The following is a 24,956-nucleotide window of genomic DNA, read 5'->3' as shown; positions in this document are numbered from 1 at the left end:
GAAACCCAATAGAGTAGAAGCTTCCTAAAATATAGACATATATAAAGATAATCTAAAAGGAATCCTCAAAGAACAGGAGAAACTGAACACAAATGGATATCCTTTGGCATAAAATGAAGCCTCAAGTGTTGGTCAAAGAAGCCCTACAGGCACCCACAAATAACTAAGGCTATTTACAAGGCTATTAGTTATTTTCTCCAAATGGATGGTTTGTACCCATTGCTGAAGATAGCACCTACATAACTCAATAAACAGGAGAAGCTGGGCCAGTATCTAACTAGAAACTTCATCCTTACAGTGTTCATGGTACTGGAATGCGGTACTTATCACATTACCAAAGGAAAAAGGTAAACATCAACTCAGCTACAAACTCTTCAGTCTATGATGATGATCTGCCTGTGAGGTGTGTGAATATTAACACAAAGCTTGTGGGAGTAGTTAACTAATAACTTATTAGACATAAGTTCCATTCTATGAGATGGAACTTGTCTTAGAGAGTCATTGCTGTGAACACAAAGGCAACTTTTATAAAGGATAATGTTTAATTAGGATGACTTACAGTTTCAGAAGTTTAGTTTGCTATTATCATGGTGGGAAGCATGGTAGCATGAAGGCAGGCATAGTGCTTGAGGAACTGAGAGTTCTACATTTTCATCTTAAGGCAGCCAGAAGGGTCTCTTCCACACGGTGCAGAGCTTGAGCACAGGAGGCCTCAAAGCCCTCTTAAATAGTGACATAATTTCTCTAACAAGGCCACATTTCCTCCAAAAGGCCACAGTTCCTAAAGTACCACTCCCTGCAGCCGAGCATTGAAACACATGAGTCTGTGAGGGCCATTCCCTTTCAAACCACTATACAACCCATCCCCAGCATTGCCTGGTTGACAAAGAACCTGAGACTAGACAGGTCAGGGACTTAAAGGAAAACCAAATACTGTTCTGCTAAAGAAACATAGCCATAAAAGGACTCCTAATAACATTCTTCTATACTCATAGATTAGTGTTTTGCTTAGTCATCATCAGAGTACCTTCCTCCTCAAGTATATGGCAACAAGTAACAGAGGCCAACAGTGAGACAATATGCAGGGTAGAAGATTTTTAGTAGTCAGCAGGGATGGAGAACAAAACAAGGAAACAAAACCTTTGAAACACAGCAAGAGTAATGTACATACAAATTCACAGAGATTGTTTCAGAATGAGCAGGGCCAGCATGGGTCTGTGCCACTTGGGCCCCCAGTGCTGAGAGAAGTAGTCACAAGACCCCATCCCTAACCAAGCAATAATCTCCATTTGATAACTCGCAAATTAAAAGTTAGTTTTCTCTAACAGTGTCTCACCATGGATGCAAACCACTCTTAAGAGCATGCACCAGGCCCAACAGTAGCTAGCCAACACAACTAGAACTCAGTGGCATCTTTGAAGGTTCTCTGTCTCATAATGTTTTGTCAGAACACTTTATGTTAACTTTACTGGTATTTAGAATATATAATATTGATGTTGTGTCCTGGGTCCCTCTGAGACCAGTCTGCACAGATCAGCTCCGGACTATGGAAGGTGAGCGAGCAGACTGCAGAAGCGACACAGCTTCTGGGACAGGCAGAAGCAACATAGCTTCTGGGACAGCCCCTCATTTTGTGCTCCAGACATCCTGGCGCCTTCCCCACCAGAGGAGAGGTGACCATGTGGGAGGGCTCTGAGGGCCTGAGCAGGTGAAGGAGCCATTTTGTGTCCTGGGTCCCTTGGAGACCAGTCTGTGCAGGTGAACGAACAGACTGCAGAGGTGACAACATCTTCTGGGACAAGCCCTGTTCCAGGCCTTCATCTTCAGCCAAGAGGCAGGTCTGAACGCCAGACCTCTGTGCACCTCCCCTGCAAGAGGAGAGTTTGCCTGCAGAGAGTATTCTGACCACTGAGACTCAGGAGAGAGCTGGACTCCCAGGACTGCTGACAGAGGCTAACAGAATCACAGGAGGAACAGGCTCAAAAAATAGAAAACTATAACAACTAACACCAGAGATTACCAGATGGCGAAAGGCAAGTAAAAGAATCTTACCAACAGAAACCAGGATTTCTCACCATCATCAGAACCCAGCACTCCCACCTCAGCAAGTCCTGGATACTCCGCACACCCGAAAAGCAAGATTCGATTTCAAAATTGCATCTCATGATGCTGGTAGAAGACATTAAGAAGGGCATTAATAACTCACTTAAAGAAATACAGGAGAACACTGCTAAAAAGGTAGAAGTCCTTAAAGAATTAGAAGAAAACACTGCTAAACAGGTAGAAGTCCTTAAAGAGGAAACACAAAAATCCCTTAGAGACTTACAGAAAAACACAACCAAATAGGTGATGGAATTGAACAAAATCATCCAAGACCTAAAAAGGGAAGTAGAAACAATAAAGAAAACCCAAAGTGAGACAACACTGGAGATAGAAACCTTAGGAAAGAAATCATGAACCATAGATGTGAGAATCAGCAACAGAATACAAGAAATGGAAGAGAGAGTCTCCGGTGCAGAAGAATCCATAGAGAACATCTGCACAACAATCAAAGAAAATGCAAAATGCAAAAAGATCCTAACTCAAAACATACAGGAAATCCAGGACACAATGAGAAGACCAAACCTATGAATAATAGGAGAAGATGAGAATGAAGATTTTCAACTTAAAGGGCCAGGAAATATCTTCAATAAAATTATAGAAGAAAACTTCNCAAACCTAAAGAAAGAGATGCCCAAGAATATACAAGAAGCCTACAGAACTCCAAATAGACTGGACCAGAAAAGAAATTCCTCCTGACACATAATAATCAGAACAACAAATGAACTAAATACAGATAGAATGTTAAAAGCAGTAAGGGAAGAGGGTCAAGTAACATATAAAGGTAGGCCATTAAGAATTGCATCAGACTTCTCACCAGAGACTATGAAAGCCAGAAGATCCTGGAAAGATGTTATACAGACCCTAAGAGAACACAAATGCCAGCCCAGGCTACTATACCTAGCAAAACTCTTAATTACCATAGATGGAGAACCCAAAGTATTCCATGACAAAACCAAATTCACACAATATCTTTCCAAAAATCCAGCCCTTCAAAGGATAATAATGGGAAAACACCAACACAAGGATGGAAACTACACCCTAGAAAAAGCAAGAAATCCTTCAACAAACCTAAAAGAAAACAGCTACAAGAACAGAATACCAACTTTAACAACAAAAATAACAGGAAGCAATAATTATTTTCTTTAATTGCTCTAAGCATCAATAGACTCAATTCCCCAATAAAAAGACATAGAGTAATAGACTGGCTACACAAAGAGGACCCAACAATTTGCTGCTTACAGGAAAACCCACCTCAGGGAAAAAGACAGACACTGACTCAGAGTGAAAGACTGGAAAACAATTTTTAAGCAAATGGTCTGAAGAAATAAGCTGGAGTAGCCATTCTAATATCGAATAAAATTGATTTCCAACCCAAAGTTATCAAAAAAGACAAGGAGGGTCACTTGATAATCATCAAAGGTAAAATCTACCAAGATTATCTATGCTCCAAATACCAAGAGCAGCCACATTCATTAAAGAAACTTTAGTAATGCTCAAAGCACACATGGCACCTCACACAATAATGGTGGGGGACTTTAACACTCCACTCTCACCAATGAACAGATCCTGGAAACAGAAACTAAATAGAGACACATGGACACTAACAGAAGTTATGAAACAAATGGATTTAATAGATATCTAAAGAACATTTTATCCTAAAACAAAAGAATATACATTTTTCTCAGCACCACATGGTATCTCCTCCAAAACTGACCATATAATTGGTCACAAAACAGGCCTCCACAGATACAAAAATATTGAAATTATCCCATGCATCCTATCTGACTCCACAGACTAAGGTTGATATTCAATAGCAGCATAAATAATGGAAAGCCAACATTCACATGGAAACTGAACAACACTCTACTCAATGATGCCTTGGTCAAGGAGGAAATAAAGAAATTAAAGACTTTTTAGAGTTTAATGAAAAATGAAGCCACAACATACCCAAATTATAGGACACAATGAAGGCAGTCCTAAGAGGAAAACTCATAGCTCTGAGTTCCTCCAAAAAGAAATTAGAGAGAGCATACACTAGCAGTCTGACAACACACCTAGAAGCTCTAGAACGGAAGGAAGCAAATTCACCCAAGAGGAGTAGACATCAGGAAATAATCAAACTTAGGGCTGAAATCATCCAAGTGGAAACAAAAAGAAATATTCAAAGAATCAACCAAACCAGGAGCTGGTTCTTTGAGAAAATCAACAAGATATATAAAACCTTAGCCAGACTAATTAGAGGGCACAGGGAGAGTATCCTAATTAATACAATCAGAAATGAAAAAGGAGACATAACAACAGAACCTGAGGAAATCCAAAACATCATCAGATCCTAATACAAGAGGCTATACTCAACAAAACTAGAAAACCTGAACGAAATGGACAACTTCCGAGACAGATACCAGGTACCAAAGTTAAATCAGGATCATATTAACGATCTAAACAGTCCCATTTCCCCAAAAGGAATAGAAGCAGTCATCAATAGTCTCCCAACCAAAAAAAGCCCAGGACCAGATGGGTTTATTGCAGAGCTCTATCACACCTTCAAAGAAGACCTAATTCCAATTTTCTTCAAACTACTCCACAAAATGGAAACAGAAGGTACTCTAACCAACTCATTCTATGAAGCCACAATTACCCTGATATCTAAACCACACAAATATCCAACAAAGAAAGAGAACATCAGACCAACTTGCTTTGTGAATATCAATGCAAAAATACTCAATAAAATCCTTGCTAATCGAATCCAAGAATTCATCAAAACGATCATCCATCATGACCAAGTAGGCTTCATCCAAGGGATTCAGGGATGGTTTAATATACGGAAATCTATCAATGTAATCCAGTATATAAACAAACTCAAAGACAAAAACCACATGGTCATCTCATTAGATGCTGAGAAAGCATTTGACACAATCCAACACCCCTTCATGATAAAAGTCTTGAAAAGATCAGGAATTCAAGACCCATAACTAAACATAATAAAAGCAATGTACAGCAAACCAGTAGTCAACATCAAACTAAATGGAGAGAAACTCAAAGCAATCCCACTAAAATCAGGGACTAGACAAGGCTGTCCACTTTCCCCCTACCTATTCAATATAGTACTTGAAGTCCTGTCCAGAGCAATTAGACAACAAAAGGAGATCAAAGAAATTCAAATTGGAAAGGAAGAAGTCAAAATATCAATATTTGCAGATGATATGATAATATATATAAGTGACCCCAAAAATTCCACCAGAGAATTCCTAAACTTGATAAACAACTTCAGTGAAGTAGCTGAATATATAATTAACTCAAATAAATCAATTGATTTTCTATACACACAGGATTTTCAGGCTGAGAAATAAATTAGGGAAACAACACCCTTCACAATAGTCAAAAATAATATAAAATAACTTGGTGTGACTCTAGCTAAGGATGTGAAAGATCTGTATGATAAGAACTCCAAGTCTCTGAAGAAAGAAATTGAAGAAGACTCAGAAGATGGAAAGATCTCCCATGCTTATAGATTGGCAGGATTATTATAGTCAAATTGGCTATCCTGCCAAAAGCAATCTACAGATTCAATGCAATCCCCATCAAAATTCCAACTCAATTCTTTACCGAGTTAGAAAGGGCAATTTGCAAATTCATCTGGAGTAATAAAAAACCTAGGATAGCAAAAAACTATTCTCAACAATAGAAGAACCTCTGTTGGAATCACCATGCCTGACCTTAAGCTATAGTACAAAGCAATTGTGATAAAAAAAAAAAAACAAAAAAACAAACAAAAACTGCATGGTACTCGGTACAGCAAGAGACAGGTAGATCAATGAAATAGAATTGAAGACCCAGAAATGAACCCACATACCAATGATCACTTGATCTTTGACAAGGTAGCTAAATCCATCCAGTGGAAAATGACAGCATTTTTAACAAATGGTGCTTGCACAAACTGGCCGTTATCATATAGAAGAATGTGAATTGATCCAATTCTTATGTCCTCATACAAAGTTCAAGTCTAAGTGGATCAAAGAACTCCACATAAAACCAGAGACACTGAAATTTATAGAGGAGAAAGTGGGAAAAAGCCTCAAAGGTATGGGCACTGAGGAAACATTCCTAAACAGAACACCAATGGCTTGTGCTGTAAGATCAAGAATTGACAAATGGGACCTCATGAAATTGCAAAGCTTCTGAAAGGTAAAAGACACCGTCAATAAGACAAAAACGCCACCAACAGATTNGGAAAGGATTTTTACCTATCCTAAATCTGATAGGGGACTAATATCCAATATATACAAAGAGCTCAAGAAGCTGGACTCCAGAAATTCAAATAACCCATTAAAAATGGGTTACAGAGCCAAACAAAGAATTTTCAATTGAGGAAAACTGAAGGGCTGAGAAGCACCTGAAAAAAATGTTCAACATTTTTAATCATCAGGGAAATGCAAATCAAAACAACCTTGATATTCCACCTCACTCCAGTTAGAATGTCTAAGATCAGAATTCAGGTGCAGCAGATGCTGGCAAGGATGTGGAGAAAGAGGAACCCTCCTCTATTGCTGGTGGGATTGTACAACCACTCTGGAAATCAGTCTGGCCGTTCCTCAGAAAATTGGACATAGTACTACCAGAGGATCCAGCAATACCTCTCCTGGGCATATACCCAGATGTTCCAACTTGTAATAAGGATACATGCTCCACTATGTTCATAGCAGCCTAATTTATAATAGACAGAAGCTGGAAAGAACCCAGATGTCCGTCAACAGAGGAATGGGTACAGATAATGTGGTACATTTACACAATGGAGCACTACTCAGCTATTAAGAACAATGAAATTATGAAATTCTTGGGCAAATGGATGTATCTGGAGGATATCATTCTTAGTGAGGCAACCCAATCACAAAAGAAGTCACTTGATATAAACTCATCAATAAGTGGATATTAGCCCAGAAACTTAGATACAATCTGAAAAATACAAGAAAATTAAGAAGATCGAAGACCAAAGTGTGGATACTTAATTCCTCCTTAGAATAGGGAACAAAATACCCATGGAAGGAGTTACAGAGACAAAATTTGGAGCTAAGATGAAAGGATGGACCATCCAGAGACTACCCCACCTGGGGATCCATCCCATATTCAGCCACTAAACCCAGACACTATTGCATATGCCAGCAAGATTTTGCTGAAATGACCCTGATATAGCTGTCTCCTGTGAGGCTATGCCAGTGCCTGGCAAATACAGAAGTGGATGCTCACAGTCATCTATAAGATGGGACACAGGACCCCCAATGGTGGAGCTAGAGAAAGTACCCAAGGACCTGAAGGGGTCTGCAACGCTATAGGTGGAACAACAATATGAACTAAAAAGTATCCCCCAGAACTCGTGTCTCTAGTTGCATATGTAGCAGAAGATGGCCTAGTTGGCCATCACTGGAAAGAGAGGCCCCTTGGTATTGCAAACTTTATATGCCCCAGTACAGGGGAATGCCAGGGCCAAGAAGTGGGAATGGATGAGTAGGGAAGCAGGGTGGACGGAAGGTATAGGGAACTTTAGTGATTGCATTTGAAATGTAAATAAAGAAAATATCTAATAAAAAAAGGCAAAAAAAAAAAAGAAAGAAAATGTTTGATAGAAAGAATGTCCTAGGAATCTGACAGAAGAAGCTCAAGAAAGACCTAAAATGATGTGTTCATGGGGAAAAAGACCGTGGTTTTGACCTGAAGATTAAATGCATGCGCCAGCAACATTTAAGTCTTTCTTGTCTGATGAGTCTTTGAAACTTTGAAGAATTATAAACTTCCTGATAAAATCTTTTAATAGGCTCCAGTTCTTCCATATCTCTTAATACCATTTAATTGGCACAGGGGTATTTAGCTGGGGATTCAGTGTACACACAAGAACAGACATTGCATTTTGTAGGCTTTTTTTTTTTTTTTTGACACCACAGTATTGTAAAGACAATATCTGAATTGGCTTGCAGTAGCCTCATTACTATAAGAATGAAAATTAAATATAGGATTATATGGCAAAAAAAGAGAATATATAATATTGCTTCTGCTTTTGTGTTTTTTATTGAATTCTTGTGTGCTCAAATGTGTGCTTCTGCCTCTAGATGCTTTCTGTGTTTTTTCCTTGGCTCTTTTTCTTTTGTTTGTTTTTCCTTCTGATTGTTTTTGCTTTATGTTATTTTATTTTATTAGTATTTGTTAGATCCCGTTTTGTTTTCTGAGGAGAGACTGAAAGGGTATTGATTTGAATAGGAACAGAAATTTGGAGCATTTTGGAGCTGGTAAGAGAGGGGAAATTGCACTCAGAATACAGCTTATGAAAAATAAATGTATTTTCAATAAAAGAAAAAGAAAGTATATTTGAAAGCTATAGGGAAGTTAACGGAGGGAACATTGAAGGGAGAACATTTGTGCAGAAAATCTGGTGTAAGAAAAAAGAATCTCATGTAAAGCCAAATGCAATAATATAAAAATATATGTTGCTTGCTGTTAATATAAAAAAATCAGGCCTAAGTTCCTAATAAAACACAAACTTCTTTCATTTACTTTCTTATTCATTAGAATTCAGTTGCTATATGGATAGCTTGGTGAGCACAGAAGGGTTTTACTGGGCTTATTGACTATTTTCACAATTTCTCATCCTTTCTCTGGAACCAAGAGTCGAACTACAGCACCATAGAAAACTACAAGCAAAAATATAGCAAAGCAAGCCTGAGAGACCTTGAAGCAGTGGGTTCGCAGGACACACCCTTTTCCTGGGGAGTCCATCCTCCAGCCTGCGCTTCCGGTGCTGCGGTGGGTGTGGCTTTCAGTGACGTCACAACCGTGCGCCGACCCGCGGCCAATTCAAATCGACCACTCTGGGGTGTGGGGAGGCAAGTGGCGCGTCAGTCTGTGGTGAGCGGCCCTGACCTGCGACGGGCCGCGAGGATGGCGCCCTCCACCACAGCCACTAGGCGGGTAAAGCGCAAGGCGCCCCGCGCCTTCCTCAAACGCTTCTTAAAGCAGAAGAAGCCGCACCTAGGTCTGGGGAGGTGCTGCGACCTCCTGGTAAGTCCTGCTCTCTCGGCCCTCAGGCCCGCCAGCCACGACCGGCCGCGGAGCGCCCTGCCCCGGGGACCGCGGAAGGAGGACGGGGAGCCCGTTCAAAACTCCCGCCGGAAGGCCCCGCCCCTTATTGCTTCCAGGGCCAGTCGTTAAGGAGACTGCCTGGCTCTGGGATTAGTTTAATTGATCCCGGTATGGAAGGTAAACCGGCTACAAACAGATTTGGCCCCCTGCCTGCCTCCCCAGCTCCTGTATGTTCTTACCGAACACATTTCTCTTTGGCCGCTGCTAGTGATCATGTAGATGTGGCGTCAAGTCTTTCAAACTTTCAAGACTCGTTTTTCAGACTCATGTTTACCTGAAATATAGTGCTTTCCACCAATTAATTGGCCCAAAATAAATAACAATGTTACTGCCTGAAAGTAAAATCAGTTTGTTTTCTGCCCTTTTTTTGAGGGGGGTGGTGGTGGTTGTTTTGTTTTACTTTGGTTTCGTTTTGTTTTTTTTTTTAAAGACAGGGTTTGTCTGTGTAGCCCTGGCTGTCCTGGAACTTGATGTGTAGACAAGGCTGGCTTCGAACTCAAAGATCGGCCTACCTCTGCCACCACCACTAACACTCTGAGTATGTTTGTTTTCAAGGCAGAGTTTCTCTGTAACTGCCCCGGGAAGTCCTGGAATTCAGTTTGTAGACTAGGCTGGAACTCACAGACACACCCTGGCCCCCAACCTTCATCCCTGCCTTTGCCTCCCAAGTGCCTGACAAGGGATACAGAGAACTTGGCTCCTTCAGAAGAGCAGCAGATGCTCTTAACCACTGAGCCATCTCCAGATACTGGTTTTCTTGACTACTACAAAATTATCTTCATTCATTCTCTCTCTCTCTCTCTCTCTCTCTCTCTCTCTCTCTCTCTCTCTCTCTCTCTCTCTCTCTCTCACACCATTGCTGTTTTTTCCTCATCCCTGACTCCTTAGTGGTTGAGATAGCGCAAGTGAGCTGGGATTTCCGTGGAATACACTTTTGATAGTTTATTCTGTTTTCCCTGGAGTCTAACAGAGAACAAAACCCACCTGATGAGGAATATCCAGGAGACCACTAGCTGATTCAAGGGATTGTTGGGCCTTTCTTTAGTAGCTTAGTTTCCATTTTCTGTCCTGGAGTGGCCCGTGGCTGTATGGACTCCGTTGGAGTGCTGTAGGTGTCAAGCAGAGTTGAAGCCCAACACTTTGTAGTGGTAGCAAAGGGAAGGTCCTTCGGCCAGTTGCTGCTCCCAGGTGCTGGTTTCCTGTTCTGTCACTCTTGTCAGCTCCTGTTTAGGCTGTTGCTCATTGACATTTCTTTGCTTACAGTGTTCTGCTCTCCATTAACTTCATAATTACACCTGATAAAGCACCCCATGCCATTCATAAAGTTTGTACTATTTAAAGCAGGCACGTTTTTTGCATGAATACCATACCAGTTAGTTGTTGAGGCATTAATATTATTCTCAGTGTTTCAAATTCTGATGTTATCTCCCAGTGTAGTATGCAGCCTTATGGGATGATTGTTCCATTCGTTTGGGAACTGGAATCAGAAGCCTTTGTCTTCTTTATTTAAGCACAATGCCCTGAAGCTTCTGAGTCATCATTGTTTGGAATACTTGGTAACTGATATAAATAATACAAGAAAAAATGTGCACGATACCTGTGAATAGTGCCCTCACAAACCTGGAAGAAGCTGTGGGTTAGAAAGTTGTGAGTAATAAATTTATGTTAACAAGGTTTATATATTATATAACCCTACATGTGCTTTGCTTTTAAAGATCCATTTGAATTGCCTACTTTTTGTTCAGCGATTGGCAGCAGAGTCCAGGACAAATGCTTGTGAAAGTAAATCTAGAGTTATCAAAAAGGATCATATACTGGCTGCAGCAAAGGTAAAATATAATTTTCTTAGTAACAAGAGTTAACTTTAAAAATACTGTTATGGCCATCATCTTTGTCTGATTCAAATACTTTTTATTTCAAAATACCTGTAGGCTAGCATAGTGCTAGAAGAGTTAGAATAGACTGTGAGATGCGCCAGCAAGGAAGGCTGTTGAACTTTGTTAAAATACACAGCATACTTAGCATTTTGTAAACTTGTTTAAGCACATGGTATTTTCTTATATAGTACCCATAGTACTATCTCTTTGCTGGTCCTGCCTTACTTGGGGAAGCCAAGGCATTGGGCATGCCCTAGCAATTTTTATTAGGCTTCTGAATACTCTTCAGTGAGAAACACAACAACTATTAAATTCCAATTAAGGGCTTTTCTGAAAGCAATGCAATGATTAAGAGCATGAAGAGTATATGAAAGTGTTTTCAATTTACACCCCTGTTTTTTTCTAAATATATAACATACTTAGCATTTTCTAAATTTTTTATTGCCATTATTATTTGCCTGCATGCATGTGTGCATGTGTTTGTGTGTGTGTACACTTGTCAAGGCATACCTGTAGAGGTCAGGGCAACTTTTGGCAGTTAGTCTTCTCCACAATGTGGGTTGAGACACAGGTCATCAGCCTTAGCCGTTAGTGTCTCTCTCTGCAGAGCCAACCCACGGAACCTGAGGTCTCTTTTTCTTTTTAAACTGTAATAGCCAGTTTCTTTTACATTTTTATTTTTATTTGTATAGTTTTCAAGCTAACTTAGGGCCTCATCCTTCCAGAATTTTTACAATTTTAATATTTCTCTTTGTCTTATTTCCGTAACATTTTATGTTTTGAAAATTGTATGTGAAGCAAGTTATTCAATGTAAGATGACCAGCTGTTAAAATTCAAGCTTAATTGTGAGATGTTTTATATTGCGAGGATTTATACTGTTTGATACTACTTTATAGTTGTTTTGAGTTTGAGAACTATTTTTTTTTAATACTCTAGATCATTAATTTGTTGGGGGGGGTACAGGGGGGATGACATGACATGATACCCAAAACCTGTTTTGAAATCAACCATTGATACTTCGGATTGTAATTGGCAAGGTTTGTGAATGAAAGTGAATCTAAAACCAGTTTGGGTAATCTAGAGATGTTTCCATTTATTGAGAGGTAGACTGTGCTAGAGAAATGTAGAACATTTACCTTGCAGATCAGTGATTCTGACTTGTTTTTCATAGCTATAATATATATCTTCATTTCCTCCCTTACAGGTAATTCTGAAGAAGAGCAGAGGTTAGGTGTCAACATGTGCTTTAGCATTATATGATGTATTAATTTAAGTCGTAACATCATAAAAACACTTTGTATGTATCAGTTTATATTGTGGTTTATTAAAACATTGAGGAATTATGCTTTATTCATTAATGGCTTCTGAGTTGCTTTTGTGTTACTGTGTCATTCCTGAGTGTATCAAAAATGAAATCATGCTGTATTGAATAGCTTGAAGAGATGTGTACTCCTTTGACTAAAGCTTATGTCTTTGAATTTAGCCAGAATTATGCTGTGAATTTAACTTCTAAGAAAGCAATGTACAGTAAAATCTGGGTACATTTTAAAAATGTTAATTTTGGATGAATTCACAAAACACTATTTTTTGTTACACTAGTAGTAATAGTAAAATTTCTCAACTAGAAGATTGTAAGCATCAGCTAAAGTTTTTACAAACTTGTTTCCATCTATAAACCACAAACAAGAAGATGTAAATCAAACTGACATGCTTTCTTCAGTCATGGCATTTAGTAGATAAGGCATTTTCCCACGTCAGTCTTTTGGACGCTTACTATATAATATTCAGTTTTCACTTTTGTTCTGAGATAATTCAGATAGTATATGAAGTTACAAAGCTAATATAAACATACATTCTACATTAAACACCCAGTTTCCTCAATGCTTATATAGAATATATAGTGCAATATATCAAGAGCAAGACTTTGGTAATTGAAACAGTATATATGTAGCTCCATGCTATTTTATCATGTGTACAGATTTATGTAATTATAGAACTACCTCAGTACCACAGAGGTCTTGTTGATTTATACTCATCCAGCTACCATGTCCTCTGCTAGTCTACTACCCTAACCAACTTTTCTCCAGCCCTATAGTTTTGAGAATGGAAGGATGTCAGAAATAAGCATTGGAGATGTTTTTCACTCACTGTAATACCCTTGTGTTCTGTCCCAGTCATTGCTTGTGTTCACTGCTGAGTGTGGATACACCATATTTTGTATAGCTGGTTTGCCTATTGAAGAGCATTTTGATTTGTCAAATTTGGGGATTGCTATAAATAAAATTTCTATGAATGATTGTAAACATTTTATAAAATCTGTGTAAGTTTTCACTTTTTTTTCTAGGAAAAATGCCTAGAAGTTTGATTGATAGGTCAAAATGGCAAATCTATGTTTAACTTTAAAAAAAACAAATAAAAACTACATAGCTAAAGCAAGATAGAGTGATTGTACTACATTTTTACCAATAGTATATGGCAGTAATTTTATTCACATTCTAGTAAATAGAGTTTTTTTGTTATTTTAATTTTTCTGACAGGATTATGTAGATTTGCACACATCTCACAGTGGCTTTTGTCTATGCTGGGGCTCCTATTACAAATTGACATTCACCAGGGAGCTTATAAGCAAGTTTATTTATGTCAGTTCTGGTGGTTATAAGTCCAGAGATCAGAGTACTCACTCTGATCTCACAGAACTCATAAGTGAGTTCTGGTGATACTTATAGTACATTATTCAGCTTCAGCTTACGAAGATTTAGGAAATACAAATTATATGGGAGAAAGATCGCAGTAATTTTGAAGGACTTAAGATGTAATCTACAGATAAATAGTTCAAAAATTAAAAATAAGGAACAGCCAGGCGTGGTGGCACACGCCTTTAATCCCAGCATTCAGGAGGCAGAGGGCAGGTGAATTTCTGAGTTCGAGGCCAGCCTGGTCTACAAAGTGATTTCCAGGACAGCCAGGGCTATACAGAGAAACCCTGTCTTGAAAAACAAAACAAAACAAAAAAAGGAACAACCACAGTCTAATAGCATATATTACAGTTTTTCTTTAAAAATAAATTTCCATGGTAGCTGAAATGACTCAGCAGATAAAGACAGGTATGAGACATCAATGCCAGCCTTCTGCCTTGACTTTGGTACCCAGAAGCCATGTTACAGTAGAAGGAGAGAACTAATTCCCCAAAGTTGTTCTCTGACCTCTACTTGCATTATTTAAAAATCATAAAAGTAAGTGAGGTGATTGGTTTTATGTAGCTCTTCACATACAGGAAGAAAAGCCAAGAATACAGAATCAAGTTATGCCAAGTCTTTAAGACAAATATTTTAAACATCTGGCTCCTGTGGAAGAGTAAAAACTGGGAAAAATAATGTCTTTAAAATGATAGTCACCAACCAGATGGAGTCTAAAGTAGGAAAAGATCAAAAAATGCCGCTTGAGAATTAAAATCCCTTTTACATTTTTGCTAGAAAAATTTCAAGTAGATCTTAATTCTCAGAACGTGGAGATAGATTCTGGTCAAGGTTCTTTTTAAAGATGACATTACTACCCATGCCAGATCACTAAGTCAGCAGGGAGTTTATAAAAAAAATCAGATGACTTGAAAGGATGCAGAAGTAAATTGAGCCAGGGATTTGAGGATGCAGAAAGCTCAATGTTGGAATTGCATTCCATTCTAGAAGCTGTCAATTGTCTTTAAAGAGGCCTTGTTGCAGGTCCTACGAGATAGCACATGTGTTGAAGTGAGAAGAAAGACTCCCTAAATACCCTTACATGGAGTAACATAGTGTTGCAACAGGAAAATGCACACTGTAGTCAATTATAGACTATTTCAAGGTGAGGGGATGTTGTTAAAGGTAAAGTGGTTAACTTAAATATGGCATTTTGAAATATGAGCTTTGAAGACAGATCAATACCAAGAGTAGTGTGTGTATGGGTTTAATAGATAATGGCTGTGCAGATATTCTTACAGAAATTTTTATTTGCTTTTGTTCTCATAAAGTGGTTCTAACAGTCTACTGTGCGTGGTTCTGTTAGTGGGACTATTTAGATGGGATATTTTCATGGTTTCTGAGTTTTACTTATCTACTGCTAGTTAAGGTTTGGCAAAAAGACCCCACGTTCATACTGAAGGCTTTCAGTACCTGTGTTATCTTATCTCCCAGCTTTGTTTTATATTTTTTTTATTATTTTTCTGAATGGAATAAATATTTTTTTAAGGCAAGAGCCTCTCATTGAATCCTCACAAATGTGCAGGTTTTTAATTCTGAAACAAGAACTTGACTTTGAATGGAAGGCATTAAAGAGGAAGCATTAATTCCTTCGATTGCACATGGACAGTAGTAATGTACAGATGTGTGTGTGTGTGTGTATGTATATATGCATGGCCTTTCTGAACTCTGAGAATAGTAGGTTTTTGAGAAGCTAACAGAAAGAGTTTATTAATCTTGATGGAATTCCGAGTCAAAGAATGTCTTTATTTTGTTGTATTATTTGTGTAAGGCTCCTAAAGCAAAGTCACTATCTTACTAAACAGCCACCTCCAGCATTTATCTCTCCCTGCCTCTGGCCTCTTCACTTCTGATTTTCTCCTGTGATCTTGTAGTTTTATTGTTTCTAAGGATGAATCCAGGTCCTCATGGATGCTAGGGAACTATGTTGCTGATGAACAATATTCCCAGCTCTCTGGGAATTTAATTTTCCTTAAAAAAATATTTGTATTAGAAAGGGTTTTCAGTTCTGGAAGCACACTTCTTGAAGCTGTATATAATAAGATAAAGTGCTGGAAGGAAAATTGTGTCAAAGATATATCTCCTGTAAAGTTGGAGTTGCTTTGGCCTGTATGCTTAATTTAACTTAAAAACATTTCTAGTTAATATAAAACTGTGCAATAAAAGGAAAAATGGCTACTTCTATTAAGTCTTGGTGTGCTTATTCTGAGAGAGTCACAGTCACCAATATCTTTTTATTGAGTATAGTGTCCATTGGAAAGAATTGGAGATGTATACCTTGAGGCCATGATAGCTAATACATTACCATAGGAAATCTCAGATGGGAGGGATTTCTTCAGCTGTGCTGGGAAGGAAGAACCAAGCAGAGGCTGTAAGCAGGCAGGGCAGATCCTATACTTGGCCTGCAGGGGAAAAAAAAAGTGAAATAGACTGTACTATTTAAAAATTAAATTACACATAGAAATTAAATTTCTGGCTTCATTTAAAAGGCTGGACAGTACAGCAGTAATTTAGCCATAATCAGTTTTACTTAAATAGTAGCATCTCTTTCCAAATCACCTTTTATTTATCCTACCTAAGACTGTTTTACTTTAACATCAGCACTCTGTTTGAAAGTTTTTTTGAAAACTTGAAATCTGGGGTTTCTCTTCATATATCTAGGCAGTTTTTACTGACACAGCCTATCCTGCCTCAATTATGTTCTCTTTCTCAGCACAGTTTTCACAATACTCTTGTGTTTCTCCAGTGATCATATCCTGTTGGTTTCAAATCTTACTCCACTGCAGTTCCAAAAGAGGAGCCATGTCCTGAGGAATCCAGTCCCAGGCAGTAAAAGATGGAAACACATTTGAACTTAGCCACTCAAGAATACATCCCATCAACCTCATCTCTTCAATCCAAAAAGAACTCAAATTTAAGACTATCTATGCAGGCTAGGCAAAACTAATGTCTGATTTGCAACTTGCATTCTGTTATTGGTACTGAGATGAAAATGTGACATAGGATTTAGCTCTGTGTATAGTCAGCACCAAAATGGAGTGTCTTAAATGGCATTTTTCTCTACAACAACTTTTTCTTTTACAATGCTGTTCTAACAATTTTAGTAACATAGAGTTATTTGTCCTGCACCCACTCCTTGGTTTCTTAAGAAACAATTACAAAGGCATGCTAGAACTGCACTCTAGAATTAGTTTGAGGATAGTGATTTACTACAAGATGTACCTGGTACTAAAACTGAGGTCTTGAAATCTGGACCGATACACTGATGCTGTTGTTACTAGAGCAATAAAATTTGCTCTTCTTACTGCATAATCAAACTTGGGAGAACATAGACTTGTGGAAACTGAGTTCATACACCCTTGTCAGCATTGCGGTGAAACCTGACAATGAGTTTGCATGTCTTTTGTGAACAAATGAATAACATTAGGATGGTAATATATAGTGTAGAATAAAACTTCACAGGGAAATTTAACAAGGTAAATCTTTACTATCACTTCTTTTGAGAATCCAAATTACAATATTAAGTCCAATTACATTATAAGCAAATAATGTTGTCCATTCCTTTTTAAACCTGTTTTGATTTCTTGCCTTGTAGATGACTCTTTGTGAAGAAATCTAGTGAAGCATAAGGATTTTAATTTTGAAAGTTCTTTACTGCTTATACTTTCCTGCTATACTTGCCAGAATCCCTCAAAGTCTGTTTGTTACTCAGGTCCTGTTTTCAGCTGTGCCATTAGAGTGTTTGAGTTTTCTCTTGGGACAAACCAAGTGCCACATAATACTTTCCCATGATCATATAACTTGGGCCTACAAAAGTGTTCCACATGTTGAATGATGTGTCACTGGCTGGCAAAATAAAAGAGGAGCACGGAGTGCCAGGTTCTGCTGAGGGCTTCCTCAAATTCTCTTTGTGTATGATGAGCTGTGGGGCTGCTGATCCACTCAGACAAAATCACATGAGAGGAATTTATCCTGTGTTCAGTTCATTCCTCACACATTTTTAGGTACGTGTCATGTTCTGTTTAGTAGCTAAAATAATTCTGTGTGCATTACGTAAGCAATCAGTGGAACTCACTATAAAAGAATGCATTGTACTTTCTTTAGTGGTATGTAGGACTGTTATAGACTTTTCCAGGTTTGCTAGCAGGCAAAGGATATCACTAGCTACCTAGTTTTCTTGATGTGAGTCTTTTTTTTTTTTGAATTATTTATTTTTTATTCACTTTACATTCCATTTGAAGCCCTTCCTCTCCTCCCAGTCCTGCCCCTATAAGTACTTCCTCCCCTCCCCTTCTTCTCAGAGAAGGGGAAAACCCCTTGGGTACCACCCAACCCTGGAACATCTAGTCCCAGCAGGGCTAAGCATTTCTCCAAGTGAGGCCCAAGCAAGCAGTCAATGTAGGAGGATCCAATGGCAGGCAACAGAGTCAGAGACAGACCCTGCCACAGTTGTTAGGGGACCCACATGAAGACCAAGCTGTACATCTGCTACAAACTCTTATGTAAACTACTTTCCTTTATAATCTGGGTATGGAGAGTATGTGGAAGACTGAGAAACAGTTTCCCCCATACATGTTGAACTCATACTAGAAGGTGATGTGTAGCCTGTGTGAGTCAGTTGTACCATACTAAGACTGTTTGGGGGCATTCTCACATATATATTCTCAGGAAATGTAGCAGAAAGGCATCTTTTGATTTGTTTTGCATACATCAGACCTTTGCTACCAGACGATTACCTTTGAGAATGCCATCAAAATATTACAAACCTGTTTCAAAGGCTGAATGGTTTCCAGTTCCTCTTTCAAAGAGCAAATAACAACTACAAGTCAAGCAGAGCCTTGGAGAACCTTCACAGTAACCTGCTTTGCACAACAGCTAGAGGAAACTGAATATCTGACACTGAGGAACACATAGACACATGATCCTCAAAACTTATTTCCCAACTACATATGGTGGCAAGGAAAACACTTGCTTAAGAACTCTTTCAAAGTGTGGGGACGGTGCTATGTAGTTACCACGGGATGCTCTCCCATCTCTTAAACTCCAAAATAGCTACATCTTGGCTCTACTCAGAACCCTCAGGGGCCGAGTGTTACAAATTATCTCATCTTTGGCTTAAAGAAAACAAGAGCATAACTTTTCCTCCAAAATACTGTAATTTTTGTGTTTGATTTGGTAGAATAAAGGTAATGGGGCGTATGCATGAATAGTAGCTCATGTTATTTCTGGTTATTTGCCACTTCTTGGTAATTCAAAATTCATCTCTTGGCTTCTAATGACTCCATGCATAGAAATAATTATTATATTTATTTAGAGTTTTTGTTCTGAAGAACATGACCGACCATGAGGGTGTTTTATAGATGTGTAAATTCCAGGTAGTTTTTAATGCGTTATAAATAATACCATGTCATATCAACTTAATTTTTGTAGTTTTGTATTTATCAATGCCAAAAGCAATTAAAGTCAAAATGTCCCCAGAGATTTTTTTTTTTGTATGAACTTTATTACAGTCATTGCAGACAGAAACAACGCATTTTTCCTAACTTCTCTATCTTTGAATCAGATAATACTGTGAGGAATAGCCATTTTTTTCTCTTTTTTTTTTTTTTTTTCGGAACTCATTCTTGCTGTGGTGTATGGCACAGTGAATACTAGGTACCTAAAACAGAAAATGTTCATTAACTTAGTTGGAAGGCATGATTCTAAGTGCAAAAAAGAAAGGTAAGAGCCATGTTTGCACATGAGATTCACAGAGTGCTTGTGTGAGACGTGTTTATGGGACGATTTGGAAATATTTGGTCTTTAGAGAAAAAGGAAATCCCCCTCATATTCCCTGTGGCTAAATGTCATGTGTACTCAGTCTGAATACGGAAGTAGGGAAAGTTAGCTTTACTCATTGTGAATATAAATACATTGTAAAGAACTTAACTTAGAGAAAATATATTGCTATGTTATATATGTATGGCTCAATCAAACCTTTTTTTGAGATAATTAATACTTCAGTTTCTAGGTTAATTATGCAAGTTATAAGTCTTGTTAATGTTAATTTATTGAGATTGACAAATACTTTAAGGTCAATGTTTAAAAGTGAGCTGGTTATAGGAAGTTTGTATTAACTAATAACAGCAATCAATAAAGAGATAAAACTACATTTTCCTCTATGATGCAGGTGACAGGAAGCTTGTGTTTCTAAGGAGTTTTAAGTGTACAAAACTAACAGTGGATTTTTCTAGAATCTTAGGAAACCATTCTTTCATTAGTGAAAAAATTTAAGATCAAGTTAAAGTTATGGATATATTACTTTAAATTGCAGAATTCACCTTTTTCTTTCTATTCCTTTTTTATTCTATTTCTCTCTCTCTCTCTCTCTCTCTCTCTCTCGATCTCTCTCTGTACATTCTTGTACTTCCCACAGTGTCTTTGTGAAGGTTAAGAAACTTGCAGAAGTAGGTTTTCCCTTTCTATCATGCGTATTCTATGAATTGAACTCAAGATTGCAAGGCTTGGTGGTAAGTGCCTTAACATGCTGTCTGAAGTTTGATTTTGTTGCTATGGTAAACTACTCAAAGAAAAGCAACTTGAGGGAGAAAGAGATTGCTTTGGCTTCATCCCAGAGAATAGATCATAAGTGATGACAGCAAGGTCATGAGAAAACCTGTCATCATGTTGCATCAACAGTCCAGAAGCACAAGGACAGGAAGTGGCAGTGGGCTGTATACCTCAAAGCCTATCCCGCCAGCAAGTCTCAACCTCCTAAAAGTTCCATAGCCTTCCAAAACAACGCCACCAGCTGGAAGCCAGGTTAGCAAACGTGAACTTCTGGGGGACATTTCCGTTCCAACCACAGTAACCCTTGAGTCTTCTTATGGGTTCTACCATGTTTCTCTTTTCATTAAATGTTTCTTTATAGGATAGGACAAAAGCTTATTAAATGAATATTAAGGAAAATTATACTTGAAGTTGAGAAGGAAGCCTATATTATATGTTTGGGAAAGTTGGGAAAAGCTCTTTGTTCTACTCCTGTTAGACTGCTCTTGCAGATGAATGTAACATGCCCGGCTTATGCTACTACTAGCAACACCCTGCCTCCTCTGAGAGCTACCCTGGCTTGCTTTAACCAATGTGGTCTGAATCCAGGCCAGAATTTTACTAATATTTATCAGTGTTAAGCTTAGCATAACTTGAGAAGTCAAATTCATTGCAAATCACTTCCACTTGTACAAATATCTTATTTATGCGCAATTGGTAAAATCCCAGTACTCTCATTAAATATACTGACATGCTTGTGTTATGCCCTGGGCTAGGAGTCTGGATAAGTGAGGTTGCTCTAGAGAAAGAAAAATCAAAAGAATTAAAGGGTAATTGCATGAAAACTATAGTCTTTAACATAAATAAAAGGCATTTTCCCAAAGTGTTTTACTTTAATGTATGAAATCAAATATTCCAATCAGAGTCTGGCAGTTGGTGGAATGAATTCTGTTTCTTCATTTACAAAATATCCACTATCCACATTAAGCTCATTGGCTCAGTGTCTACCTCCAAAATCTCAAAGACTGAGAAGACTCACTGGCAGAGGAAATGCTTAGGGCACAACTTTAATTTGGGACGAGACTGAAAGGTCATTAAAACCCAGGGAGAAGAGGCAGACGAGGGGCTAAAGCCTACTCAGAGGTTAAATAATTCTTTCTAGATGTACAGAAACCTTTTTCCAGATTAACATTCTGCAAAGTAAACTGAAAGCTGATGACTCAGTCTGGGACCTCATTACTTAATAAAGACGGACTACAGCTTTAGTGATGACAGTGGCTTAGCCACTATTCATAATATTGATCATAGACAATGGTCATATTAACTCAGGCTGAGTTATCTGTGAAGTTATGGAAAAGACTTAGGAAGATGATGCTAAATACTGCCGTCATGTGGGTTTTATCTCAGGATGTCTGATGCGATGAATAGGAGTATGTTGTCTCACTTCTAGGTCATCAATTTATGAGACACAACAAAAATATTTCATTCATTAATTAAGTTAAAATTGAGATCCTGTTGTGCTTGAGATAGGCAACTGATTATAATGGTGGCCTCCACAAACATGATTCTTATAGCATGGAATTGAAAGTTTTATGTTTGTTGAACTGAATATTTTTGAAAATTTTCATTTACTTAATTATTTTTGCTTACTTTTTCATTTTTAATTAATGTTAACTTTTATTGAAAATGGATATTTTTCAAACATTATGCCATCATCATAGTTTCCCCTCACTCAAATCCTCTCAGGTTCTCCAGGCCCACCCAAATCCACAACCTTTCTTTTTTTCTCTCATTAGAAAATAAACAGCAATAACACCCCAAAAATAGGGCAAAACAAACAGAAAAATGGACCCAAAGAAAAAGCACAACAAACACATACAGTCACAGTGACATGTACACTATCACATAGTGTACATCCCACAAAAACACAAAAACAGGAGCTGGGTATAGAAGCAAAAGACTTTTAAGGCAAAAAACAAAAAACAAAACAAAGTCAAAACAAAATAACAGACAATGCTTAAAAAATGGAGACAAAGCATTATGAGACAAGGTAACCCTCCCAGAACACCACTGAGTTTACGGGTTGTTGTTGACATACTGCTGCTTAGCACATTAATCCTACTGATCCAAGAGCCTTGGAGACATTCCCACCTTCTAATATTCCAATAATTCAGTAACTCTTTTCAGTGTTTTATAGTTTTTATTATGGAAATCTTTTACTTGTTTTTTACTCCGAAATAGTTTATTTATTTTCAAGATATTGTAAAAGTTTTGCTTCCCTGATTTCTCTCTCAATCCATTTGCCATTTGTATATAGGAGGGCTACTGACTTTTGTGTATTAATTTTGTATTCTACTAATTTGCTAAAGGTTTTTATCAGCCATACAATATTCCTGGAGAAGTTTTTAGGGACATTTAGGTATGCAATTTTATAATCTGCAAATAATACTCTGACTTCTTCGTTTCTCGTTTCTTAGTATCTTTCAGTTGTCTTATTGCTCTAGCTAAGACTTCATGTTCTTTATTGACTAAGTACGGAGACAGAGGACATCCTTGTCTGGTCCTTGATTTTAGTGGAAATGCTTTGAGTTTCTCTCTGTTTTGATTGGTGATGGCTGTGGGATTGCTCTAAATTACCTGTATTAAGTTAACATATGTCACTTCAATCCCTAGTCTCTCCAGGGCTTTTATCATGAAGGATGCTGGTTTTTTGTCAAAGGCTTTTTCTGCATCTTCTGAGATGATCATGTGGTTTATTTATATGGTGTATTACATTTATCACTTTATGTGCATCAGACTTTCTCTGCATCTCTGGAATGAAGGCTGCTTGACCATGGTGATTATCATTTCTTCCTTTGTTCTAGATATTTTAGGTGTGCTATTAAGTTGTTAATATGGAGATATGATATATCTCAAATTTTTGTGCCTGGGTGAAATGTTCTTTTAATATCTGCTAGGTCCATTTGATTTATGATGTCAGTTCTAGCAATTCTCTGTCTAGTGGTGGGAGTGAGGCATGGAAGTCACCCACTATCATTTTGTGAGAGTCAATGGTGATTTTACTTGTAGTAGTGTATTTTTAATGAACTTGGGTGCCGTGCTATATAGTTTTATGCCAACCTGACACAAGCTGAGATATCTGAACCTAGACTAAGAAAATGGTTCCACAAGATTGGGCAAGCCTGAAAAGCATTTCCTTAATGAGTGACTGATGTGAGAGGGCCCAGCCCATTGTGTGTGGTGCCATCCTTTGGCTGGTGTTCTATAAGAAAGCAGGATGAGCAGTCCATGAGAAGCAAGCACCACTCCTCCATGGCCTCTTATATCAGCTTGAGATCCTTGTTTGAGTTCCTGTCCTGATTACCTTTGATGATGGACTGTGATGTGAAAACACAAGCCAAAGAAAACTTTTGTCTAGAAGTTTCTTCGATTATGATGTTTCATGACAGCAGTAATAACTCTGACTAAGATAGATAGATGCATGAATAGCTGTTTATAACTGAGATATTCTCTTGGTGTACTTTTCCCTTAATGAGTATGTCCTACAGTCTCTTTGTTTGTGGTGTATTTTGGCATATATAAAATTAATATACCTGTTTGTTTCTGGTCCACTTTCTTAGAATATCTTTTTACATTTCATTAGGTAGCATCTATTCTTGATAGTAAAGTGTCTTTCTTGGATATAGCAAAAAGTTGAATCTTGATTCAAATTCAGTCTGTTGTCTGTGTCTTTTTAATCTTATCTTGAGACTATTAAGTCTGGACAGTATTTATTGATTTCAATAATTTAGTTGTTTGGTGTGGCTTTCCCCTCTTTTTATTGACTATTTTGAGATTACTTATTTATTTTTTAATTGGATATTTTATTTATTTACATTTCAAGTGTTATCCCCTTTCCCTATTTACTCTCCACAACCCCCCTATCCCATCCTCCCTCCCCTGCTTTTATGAGGGTACTTCCACAACCACCCACCCACTCCCACCTCACCACCCTGGCATTCCCCTACACTGGGGCATTAAGCCTTCAGAGGACCAAGGGCCTCTCCTCCCATTGATGACCGACTATGCCATCCTCTGCTACATATGCAGCTAGAGCCATGAGTCCCAACATGTGTTTTCTTTGGTTTGTGGCTTAGTCCCAGGGAGATCTGGGGGTACTGGTTAGTTCATAAGGTTCCTCCTATGGGGCTGCAAACTCTCTCAACTCCTTGGATACTTTATCTAGCTCCTTCATTGGGAACCCTGTGCTCCATCCAGTGGGTGACTGTGAGCATCCACTTCTGTTTTGTCAGGCATTGGCAGAAGCTCACAGGAGACAGCTATATCAGGCTTCTGTCATCAAGCACTTATTGGCATCAACAATAGTGTCTGGGTTTAGTGGTTGTATATGGGATGGATCCCCAGGTAGGGCAGTCTATGGATGGTCATTCCTTTAGTCTCTGCTCCACATTTTGTCTCTGTAACTCCTGCCATGGATATTTTGTTCACCTTTCTTTTTTTTTAATTTTTAATATTTTTATTACATATTTTCCTCAATTACATTTCCAATGCTATCCCAAAAGTCCCCCATAGCGCCCCCCACTT

At 38.1% G+C, this 24,956-nt stretch overlaps 1 protein-coding gene across 2 annotated transcripts; it reads left to right on the top strand.

Moving 5' to 3' along the window:
- The first annotated feature begins 8,961 nt into the window (after positions 1-8,961).
- Cenpw (centromere protein W) lies at positions 8,962-13,545 on the top strand. Of its 2 annotated transcripts, XM_021174781.2 has the most exons (3): positions 8,962-9,150; positions 10,947-11,060; positions 12,314-13,545. In XM_021174781.2, exons 1-3 carry the CDS (start codon positions 9,031-9,033, stop codon positions 12,338-12,340), a joined length of 261 nt encoding a protein of 86 aa, XP_021030440.1. In that variant the 5' UTR covers positions 8,962-9,030; the 3' UTR covers positions 12,341-13,545. The 2 variants fall into 2 exon arrangements, with proteins under 2 accessions (XP_021030440.1, XP_021030441.1); XM_021174782.2 differs by lacking the exon at positions 12,314-13,545 and having other exon boundaries at positions 10,987-11,064.
- The last annotated feature ends 11,411 nt before the right edge of the window (positions 13,546-24,956 follow it).

The sequence above is a fragment of the Mus caroli genome, chromosome 10, assembly GCF_900094665.2.
Source record: "Mus caroli chromosome 10, CAROLI_EIJ_v1.1, whole genome shotgun sequence".
Taxonomy (NCBI): domain Eukaryota; kingdom Metazoa; phylum Chordata; class Mammalia; order Rodentia; family Muridae; genus Mus; species Mus caroli.
The sequence above is the reverse complement of the archived record's forward strand: the minus strand, read 5'-3'. Positions and strand labels throughout refer to the sequence as shown.